The sequence below is a fragment of the Brachyistius frenatus genome, unplaced genomic scaffold (genome assembly GCF_029030835.1).
Source record: "Brachyistius frenatus isolate BFR_SWC_R1_liver_20210118 unplaced genomic scaffold, ASM2903083v1 Contig_168, whole genome shotgun sequence".
Lineage (NCBI taxonomy): Eukaryota > Metazoa > Chordata > Actinopteri > Embiotocidae > Brachyistius > Brachyistius frenatus.
The window spans coordinates 661,801-672,500 of record NW_027210767.1 but is presented as its reverse complement, the minus strand read 5'-3'; the positions used below and the strand labels follow the sequence as shown (position 1 = coordinate 672,500).

General features: G+C 40.7%; 1 protein-coding gene across 2 annotated transcripts in view; it reads right to left on the bottom strand.

Moving 5' to 3' along the window:
* akap6 (A kinase (PRKA) anchor protein 6) overlaps window positions 1–10,700 on the bottom strand; it is a 171,329-nt gene that overhangs the window by 123,738 nt on the left and 36,891 nt on the right. For both annotated transcript variants that reach the window (XM_069717070.1, XM_069717071.1), the window contains exon 11: window positions 880–1,002. In XM_069717070.1, the coding sequence (XP_069573171.1) occupies window positions 880–1,002 (123 nt within the window). The remainder of the gene's footprint in view (window positions 1–879; window positions 1,003–10,700) is intronic.

The window sequence follows — 10,700 nt, the reverse complement described above, 5'->3', positions numbered from 1 at the left end:
GAGCGCTTTGTACCTTCGTGAGGACCACGAAGCTACAACAGTGAGGGCATTTTGAGACGGCTTTACTTCTTCTGTTTGCGAGCTGAAAGTCTTCACACACCGGGGGCATTAATTTGAACATCAGTATATTTTTTCACACAGAATGCAAATATTACACAGCAAAAACATAATTGACTCTTTGTTTTTTCAGAAGGAAGAGGATTTTCCTTTGCTTTTGCAATTTGGACAAAGACAGTCACGTAGTGCCGAAGCAGACTGGACGTCACGAAACACAAGTTCAGTTCAATAACTTCAAAAGGATTGAAGGAAGTGTAAACGGTCAGCACTTAAACAAGGCCTTTCTACCTTCGCAGTTTACAGAGTGCTTTAGGATTTATTTATTTTTTTCCTCATATTTACACCCCAGTGATGACAGAGCTGCCATGCAAAGCGCTCCCCTGCCAAATTCAAATTTTAAAATTCAGTGTCATGCTCAAGGACACCAAGGATTGAACCCTCTACCATCAACCAGCTCCACTATCTGAGCCTCAGCTCATAATCTCCCTCTCTTTGTTTGAGTGAGGAGAAACAGGACAAAATCTGTCCTGGATGATGTTGAATCCATAATTTTCTTCTTTTTTTTTTTTTAAGAGTGAAGTGATGCAAATCTATTCACACCTTTTGTTTTGAATGAGAGTTGCAACTGTCACAAATTCGCAGCACGGCCGATATGAATAGTTTCCATGTGAAATATTTGCAGGTGAGTTTTCTGTAGTCACGTCCCCGGTGTGTAAAAGCCTCAACACTTACGTTTTAAGGAAGAGACTGAGGCCAAGGCTTGTGGATGCACTGTATTAATGAGGGTCCTCATCAGTACAAACGGTGCGTGTGCGCTCTTACCAGGTGTGTGTCCAGGTACACCCTCAGGCTGTCCAGGTCCTGTCTGGGCTGCGTCCAGTTCTCCGTGCTGTCCAGCGCCTCCTGAAGCCACGAGATGAACCCATCCAACTGCTGCACGAAACCCTGGAGACGAGACAGAGACACAATTCAGTCAGTCATTTAGAAAATAAAATAAAAAACAATAAACAGGACTGACATGCAGAAACAGTGCAGTCCAGAGCCTGCTGGAGACGCGTCAAAAAACGACACACACAGAACACTTCAGGGGATGAGAGGGTGACACAAAGGAGCACCGAAATAAGGCAGAAAAGAGGAAAGCCAAATAAAGTCAGGACAGGAAATAGTGGAGAGTCGAAGGAGAAACGGATCAAAAACACGCTCAGAAAGAGAGACAGAAAGTCCAACAAGTGATGGCATGCAACAGGGAGAGAAAAAGCAACACGTGGGAAGAGGAGAGGATGAGAGTGTGAGAGGAGGATGAAACAGAAACGAGCCTGGCTGCTGTTTAAGAGCTGATTCCAGATGAATTAATTCAAGGACAGAAAGAGACCCCAAAAAAAAGAGACCCGCAGGATGAAACAAGTAAACACACATTTGGATAAATACAGAGAGGCGGATGAGAAAAAGAGAGACAGAGAGGCAGAGATATGGGGAGGATGTTTGAACAAAAGATTAAAAAAAAAAAAAAACAAGTAGAAAAGAGGAGATGAAAATGGCTGACGAAGAAATCAAAAAGACAAACCCTGAAAATAAAAAAAAATTTAAAACATAGAAGGGGAAAGAGAAAGAACAGAGAGGAATAAAAGAAAGACAAACAGCTACTGAAGAGTAAAAAGAGGAATAAAAGAAGAAGGAACAAAGGAAGATGAAAGAAGAGATAGATAGATAGATACAAAGAGATAGATAGGAAGAGAAAAAGAGAGATTTTACAAAAAATAAAAGAAGCAAGTTGAACATGCCATTACTGGCAGGTTGCCCTTCATAATAACACACAGACAGACAGACAGAAGAGAAGAAAAAACAACAGCGGCACAAGAAGCTCGTCGCTCAGTGGAGAGCTACTGCCATCTACTGGCTGAGGGGAGAACTTTTAAAAGGCTGGAGCTAAAATAAACGGACAAATTGACACCTAAAACTTATTTACGACCATAAATGACACTTAAATCAGGTTGAAATACAAAACATCCACATTTTTAACAAAAATAATTCATCCTTCTAATGTAAAAATGTTGGATCAGAAGAATCCATGTGAAATGGAATCTCATCCGGTATTGATTTCTCTCGTTAAATCCTCTTCACTCCTGAAGAAGAGCCGAAGAGACGGCTTTAACGACGAAGGAAGAAAAAATAGGAGTTTAAACCTTCATCCCTGAATGGGAGGTGGCGGAGGTGAAAGGAGGGGAGTAAACACTTTCAATCGTGAGGCAAGGATCAGATAAAGAGAAGAAAGCGTTTGAACTTCTTTTAGAGACAAAAACAAAAGAGAAGAGAAAGATTAAAGGAGTTCAATGGGAGCAGGAGTTCTGTGTGTCGGCACACTTTCAGCCCGCGCAATTCTTCACGGAGGAAACTAACTGAGACGGCCGAGGTTTCTCTCTCTGCCGAGATGATTCTGCAGTCCAGGACTTACCATGTGAAACACTTGTTTTATTATCGTGCGTTTCAGATCAGAAAATTGGATCAGTCCAAAATAAAACTCCAATTTGTAACAATTATTATTTTACTGGAAACATAAACATGTAAAAACAAGACCCTGAATCTCACTAGTCATGTCCTCATCGTCAGGTTTGATACAATATGCAACATGGACATCAGAAAACTTTAGAGCTATAGCCTGATATCGATCTGTGAGAGATATGCAACTGTGGTTTCACTGTAAGTCCCAAACTAATCCTCCAGTGTTTCCCTTGTTTCCATGTAGTAGTAGTAGTAGTAGTAGTCCTGCTGCTATAATTGGAGAGCGGCTTGCGTATCCCACGTTTCATTTCAATCCCCTCCACACATTTTCCCGTGAAAAAAGGTTCAGGTGGCCGGCCCTTGCTTGCGCTATTTCTTTATCATTTCATTTTAATGGTAAGTAATTAGCTTTAGATTTTACTTTGTAAACCTTTATTTTGGAACTACTGTCACCTATATATCTACTATACAACAGTAGCTGTTAGTAAAAGCATTTCATCTTTTGTTAAACGTTTGAATCGTGTTTAAAATTATCCTTGTCGGAGCGTCGTGACGCAAAACCTCCAAAGAAATTTCTTGCTGATTCTCTGTTTGGATGGTTAGCATGCTAATGAGGCGCCTCGCTGGTTCAGCATTTATGTTTTTAAAAAAAAACTTATTTCTGTTCGATTTTGTTAAATTGTCATTTTCATTGACTTTAAAAACTACTCTTGTAACTTTTTTGTATGACTGATTCATATGACTGCTAATGAAACTACTTAGATGAGTAGTTAGTTAGTTAGTTAGTTAGTTAGTTAGTTAGTTAGTTAGTTAGTTAGTTAGTTAGTTAGTTAGTTACTTCTTTTCTTTAATGGGTGTACACATTTGTCAGAAACTAAATTGACATTAATATCTAACACATGCATCTTCCACCAGTCGGTAGTTTCAGTCGGAGGCCGAGCTACCTCCAGCACAACGAGCACAATACGAACACAACCGCGCAAAGGTCAGCGTGGAGCTTCAACCTGAATTTGATACACAAAGAGCGCACAAGCAACACGAAGGCAACGAGAGAGCGAAAGAGAAATAGAGAAGTGGAAGGTGATTTACATAAAACTGAGGACATGCAGCAACGTGAGCTCCAAAATTCATTTTTTCCAGTCAGACCTCAAACAGCCCATCTGAATAACAAGTGTAACTGTGACTGCACATCATCAAGAAGACAATCCTAATATTTTATACATCGAGTGTTGTTTTCATATCTTTCACTGAGCGCTATCTAGAAAACTAATGGCAGGCTGAAGGAGGCTGCGGCAGCGGAGGTAAATCTGATGGAAATTACTTGAGTTGCCACGTGTGTGTGTCTGCGCTTTCATCTCGCCTACAAATCGTTGTATCGAATCTGCACGCGTGTGCGCGTCTTCATCTGCAGATAGGTGTGTCTGCTCGCCTGTGATGATGAAATGTGCATGTTTGTGCGCACCTTGTGTTTGTGTACAGTTATTACAGTTATAGTGTGTGTGTGTGTGTGTGTGTGTGTGTGTGTGTGTGTGTGTGTGTGTGTGTGTGTGTGTGTGTGTGTGTGTGTGTGTGTGTGTGTGTGTGTGTGTGTGTGTGTGTGTGTGTGTGTGTGTGTGTGTGAGATACAAACCTTGACCAATTCAGCAGCGGTATGTTAATTACAACCGTGACCCTTAAAATTTAAAAAAATAAAATAAAACATCGATATGATTCTGTCCGTCTCTCCACCGCTCGTTATGGAGGGGAGGTGGAAATCAAAAGTATTGATGAGATGAGAGGAGGAGAGGAAGAATGGAAGAGGAGGAGGATGGAAAGTGAGGAGAAAAAAACGAGATGAAAGAAGATGGGAGGTAGAGGACAGGACAGGACAAGAAAGGACGGGGCGGAAAGGAAAGGAAAGGAAAGGAAAGGAAAGGAAAGGAAAGGAAAGGAAAGGAAAGGAAAGGAAAGGAAAGGAAAGGAAAGGAAAGGAAAGGAAAGGGGACAGGACAGGACAGGACAGGACAGGACAGGACAGGACAGGACAGGACAGGACAGGACAGGACAGGACAGGACAGGACAGGACAGGACAGGACAGGACAGGACAGGACAGGACAGGACAGGAAAGTTAGGTAAAAGAAAAAAAGAAAATGAGAAGAAGCAAAGGATGTAAAAAGAAAAATAAAGACGCAAGCACAAGGGATGAGTTAAGGTAAAGAAACAGATTCATATGAGAAAAACACTGAAGAGTATGAGAAACATGACACGAGGTTAAACATGAGAAGATGAGTATAGAAACAAGGTGAAGAGGAGAGAAAGAAGAGTGAGGAGGACAGGAGGAGGAAGAGGATGTAGGCGTGAACAGCAGCAGAGGGAGCAGCGCTGGTTTGGATATCGACCAGCATGCACTGGGCTGCTTACAGCTGCTTTGATGTCTCTAAACCAGTGAGGCTCCTGAGGGGCAGAACGGCCTGCTGGGAGCTGAAACGCCTGATCTGATCCTCTGCCGCCTGGATAACCGCTCTGATATTATGCTTCATCTCTTCCTCCTGTGGTTCGGCTCTTCACCGCTGGATAATTACCGTTCAGCTGACGGGGCTTTCTGAAGGACGACGCTGATAGATTTGGACTCGAACTCCCTACAGACGATGTTTGGCTTCGATGATTAATATGTTACAGGCAATAGCTGTGATTTCTACGCTCCCAGAGCACGAGGCAAACACAATATAAAGATATAACTGCTGCCGGTCCACAGAAAGCGAGATCAGCTACGGATGCTCAAATCTTTATAATGTTTAAAGTGAACAACTAGAAATTATTAGTGAATATGAAGATATTTTTTAACAGGAAATAGTGAGAGCAGAAGAGAAACAAGTATGACATATCTTAAGGGTTTTATGGGATTTATACATACAACCCCATAAATTGTTTGTGCGAGCAGCTTATTACCACTCGTAATTTAATTATTTATTTATTTTTTTGTATTAAGAAACTTACTGTCCGACAGCATCAGTCACCACAACACTGGCAGTGCCCTCTACAGGCCATAGTAATTATGATGGGAGCAAACGAGGGAGTCAGGTGACAAAGAGGAGGAGGTCGGGGTGGATGGACGGGTCGACAAAACAACAGACTGGAAGTTGTTTTTCTGCCAATACCGAACCAAACCTTTACTATTAACCCTTCAAATAAGTAGTTATTTATTTTTCCATATTGCTTTTTAACAATTTATAGGACATGTGAGGAACTATATGGTTATTGAGGGAGAGGACTTGCTGGCTTCACTGCAAACTGCATTTGTTGCATGCCTGACATTTCAACAGACCAAGTGATGTTTGAATTTGTCTTGAGGGAAAAGTTAAGCATGGTCGAAACTTTAACACCTTATCCAGTCAAATATTCGGAGCTTATTTTGGGGTCATCATTTCTTGAACTCCATTCGATTGCCAGGAGCAGCTCCTGGTCTTGGACAAATCTTGCCGATTTCCAAATTTTCAATGTGAACCATTACATGTGCATATATTCTACAGTTATATATTGTATAAGTTATCACAAGCAGTACATTTTTTCAGTTTCATTAAGAGGTCAAATTAATCTATCTCAATTTTTTTTCTACCAATGCAGTAAATAAATGCTAGTAATTGAGAATGTACAAAATATGGTACTATTTTCTGATCATGAAAAAGTTTACTCTGATTTTAGGGCACGTGTATTTCTTTCGTCCTTTTATTCATATTGATATTGCTATTATTAAACATCGTTTTCTTGCGATAAAATTAAAGTTTGCCAAGTCTTGGAGACATTTGCTGTAACCAGTCCAAACCAGACATTTTGCATAAAAAGGAAGGCCCAGACGTAGTCCTTCAGCTCACACTGAAAAAAAGTAGACACGCTAGCATTGTTATCATGCTAGCTGTTAGCTGTGAGCTAATGAATTTACTTGAGGCCAACAGAACTCAGTTTTAATGAGGAGATACCAACAGTTTTCGGATGACTGTTCAACAACATCTCAGCACCCGGTGAAGGAAAAGACCAGAACAAAATTTGAAATGATGAATTTTTCTGTCCAGGTTTCCATAAACATTTTGGGGGGATTGAGGTGTGACGGCTAATTTCCACAGCAGGCTATAAATTATTAGATTGACTGAGTGAATGTGTCACACCAAACACTGTACACTGCCGGGCCGAAATTAAAGAACTCGAGGGGAGGAAAGTTTGATTAGAAATTCATTAAAATGATTCTTAATAGGAAACATGGAACCGGTGCAGCTGATTTCTGAGCGGAATCTGGACAGGACAGGATGCAGCTGCCTCCACGGTGCATTAGAGTTGAGTTTCATTTTGGATTTTTAATTACTAGGAATCTGTGCGTTTGTAGTTCTGAAAAAACCCAGAGTCAGAGCGAGTCAACCCCCTGTAATTTTAATTGTATATTCACACTGTATATTTGAATGAATTTGAATGAGCCTCATGCACAACACTCATATTACAAAACTATTCATTTCATTTCAGAGTATTGTGGTTTAAAATCTTTTTTTAAACACTCATTTCCTGATTTCTAAAGTAAAGTCAACAGTGTCAGGGTCATTTTTGACATCAATCTCTTCTGTTTTTGTTTTAAGTTACCAGACGATCACATATTCTTATGTAAAAGGGTCTCTGTGAAAACTCCCACGCAGATTTGGGGCTGCCAAAGGCAAAGTGGTTTGAGTGCATAGGCCAATACCTCATGAGTTTTCAGTGAGTCCCCACTTCGACACCCGAATGGCCGAGCCTTTTCTGCGTGTCACTCCCCTGCTCACTAGTCCTACATTTTAGCGGTCCCGGTTATGTTTAGGCACAAAAAAACACCAGGCTAGGGTGAGAAAAAGATCCTGGTTTGGGTCAAAAAAACAGGATTTGAACCATGTTGCGTGGTAAAGTTACTACTTCCTTGAAGTTCTGCGACCTTTGTAGTCATGGCAACAGTGAATGCAGTTTTATTAAAAAATTGCCCTGACTCGTGGTTGGAAGCAGAAATCGATCAGCAAATCGACCCATCCATCTAATCCTCCTCCTCCTCTTAATAAAGAAAAATCTTCCCATAGACGTAATCTGAACTGCTTCACTCCTCCAGGACACCAGATTGCCATTATTTATACGACCACTAGAGGTCACTTAAACTTTGAACGTAGCTGGAAGTCATAATAAACAAATTTGACAAAGGACAGATGGGGTGGGTTTTTGGAGGACTCAAGTAAAGTAAAGCTGCAGACGATATTTTCTCAGGACTTGGTGGAGACCAAACCAAAGCGAAAAGGAGAGTGAATATTGGACGTACATTCATTCCATCTTAATGGATGTCAAAATAGTTAGCTGTTTGCAAACTGCCGTATCAAATTCATAAAATCATGTGTTGGCTTTGTGTTCACTGAAGAAAACTGTGACGACAACAATGTACAGCATCGTCTTTAATGGTAAAATTGCTCCATCGGTTAAAGACTTTCTCTATCAGCTTCCCGTCAGTACATTTGAGAAGAAGCATTCGGACTCCACTGCCCAAGTTGACAAAAAAAAAATAAACCTCCAACTTTCCGTCAGCTTCACCTTTGCCTCCTCCTCAATCCGTTTATCTAAAGAAACACTCCCTCCACCTCGTCCTCCTCCATCTCCCTTTTATTCTCTCTCCCTTAATGTCTCTGCTGCCTATGGGCGTCCCCCCCCCCCCCCCCACACACACACACACACACCTCCTTCCCCCGCTGGGCCAATCAGACGATTGTTGATGCGAGTCTGTTGTCTGTTTGTCCCCCACTGCTCACAGATAGGCCGGCATGCCGCAGAGCCTCCAAACACACAGACATCTCACACTGAGGACGTTGACGCCAAGCCCAGACAGGCGCATACACTGTGATCACATGACATGTGGGACACTTATCTAACTCACAAACTGCTTCTCTGCCTGCTTTTCTCTTATTTTTTTTTATTTTTCTTTTTAGGGAATTTCAATGCACTTCAGGTGTCTTGTCCCACACGGCGCAAATTAGGGAATTTGGATTTCTGTGCATGTATATTTCCTGCATCGCTCTCATAAACTTTCATGAAACAAGCCGCAGATTTACGTGATATGGACACAAATTGTGCGAGGATCGGTTCCAACATTATAAATGATGAGGAGGTCAAGGTCGAGACAACAGCGTCTAGACAGTCCGAAGGGGGAGGGAAAAAAAAATTCTTGGATAAAATATTCATGTCCAACAGCAAAGACAGTGTGGAGAGAACAGAGAGAAAAAAGTAAAGGTCTGAGAGGGGAGGAGGTTTGTACAAGCTGAGCAGGTTTTAAAACAAATACTTTGTTTTATACCGCAGCTGTAGAAATCCAGACTGTTGAAGCTCCTTATTAGCTGCAGTTTAGTAGTTTGATATTTGGATTGCAATAAATACATGTCCATACTATAAAAACGTATTTTTCAGAAAGGATGAGGAACCGATTATCACCTGAGCTGACCAGACTGGAACAGAATCGGTCTAATTTGATCACATCAGTTCAAATCATATTAATAATCAACTATCCTGTCATTACAATTAATTTCAGCAGTTAAATTTATTTAGATTTATACACAACAACAAAAATAAACACTTGTTTTTGCCACCATCGCCTCATATTGCAGCACGATAATGCACGGCCGCAGTGAGTGTTCATTTTCAGATAAATTAAGATGGCAAAGGGGAAGTGACTCTGACATGGATTTTAAGAAATCTGTGAACAAAATTTGACAGAAAAATACCTTTTGTTTGCATAAAAAAAAAGTCCTAGATTTTATACTACAACTCAAAACAAAAATGAAAGATGCTTTTGTCTTAGTTGAGTGTATTCAATTCTATGAAAACTTTCCCAGTATAACAGCAGTTTCTCTACACCCATTCTGATCTTTTCTACTGACAGCAAACCTGACTGATTTCAAAGATATAAGATTGCATTTCATTCCACCGAGTCCTCCTCGAATCAAATCGCCTCAACTCTGCAACAGAAACAAGCGAGCGCCTCTCCCTCGAGGAGACACGAGTTCCTGGACGGATTATATTCTCGTTCTGCTCCTACAGTGATCTTTCGTCAGTCTCTCTTCCCCCGGACGGATGATTCTTCATTCTGTTATTCTGCTCCGTTGTATTCAGCCGAGACTCTCCGCGGAGAGACAGAATGTCATCCTCCACACCGAGACTCTTCTTCTCCTCTCTTCACTTCCTCAATTAGGCAGCTCATCCATCGCCATGATTACATGCTGCTAATTAAGCTGCTAATCAGCTAATTACCCAGGAGCAGAGAGGAATGAGGAGTGTGTGTGAATGTGAGTGTGTGTTTGTGTGTGTGGTTAACACAAGGTGTTATGTGCAAGACAGCAGAGCATAATTCCTCATTTTAGGTGTTGTTGTTTTTTACTGTTCATTATGTTTTAATGCAAATTTAGGAATGTGTGTTTATTTCCATGGTTCTTAGCAGGTCAATATTTTACAAGTCGGCAACTGAATAGCAGCCATGCCAGCTCAGACAGCCTTCTATAACCTGCATCCGTACAGTTTGTACTCTAATGTGTAGAGCATATATGTATGAACTCCGAAATCAATACTTTTCATTTTAGTATTTAACAAATCTCACATGAACAGACCTCATAAACGCTGAGCTGAAACACCTAAAGGGTTCTGACTGAGCTGTAGAAGGTTGTTTTTTTTTTTGTAGAAGTTGTCATGTTCGGGGCTGTTGTTGATGTTATTAGATTGTATAGTTGAACGTTGTAAAATGGCCATAGAGTGTATTTTAATAAAAAGTAGCAATCCATCCAATTCTGAATGTGACTAGTTGATTTAATCATTAAATAACCACTATTCTAACATAATAAGATTCATTAAATCCCATCCCATCTGACTTTTACAGAGATACTGTTTAAATTAGGCAGAATATTAGTTATTATGGTGTTTTAGTTGTTCTGTGAACTGGATTATTTTCAAGCACCTATCTGTGGCCAGGTTAGCTGTTTGTCCCTGCCTAACATCAGATTAATATCAACCTTTTCATCCAATTTTTACTTAGAAAATAATGTAAACGTTTCCCATTTCTTTTAAACACTTTAAAAAATGAAGGTTCAAAATATTTCCCCAACATGAGATGAGAGAGGAAGCCTACGAGC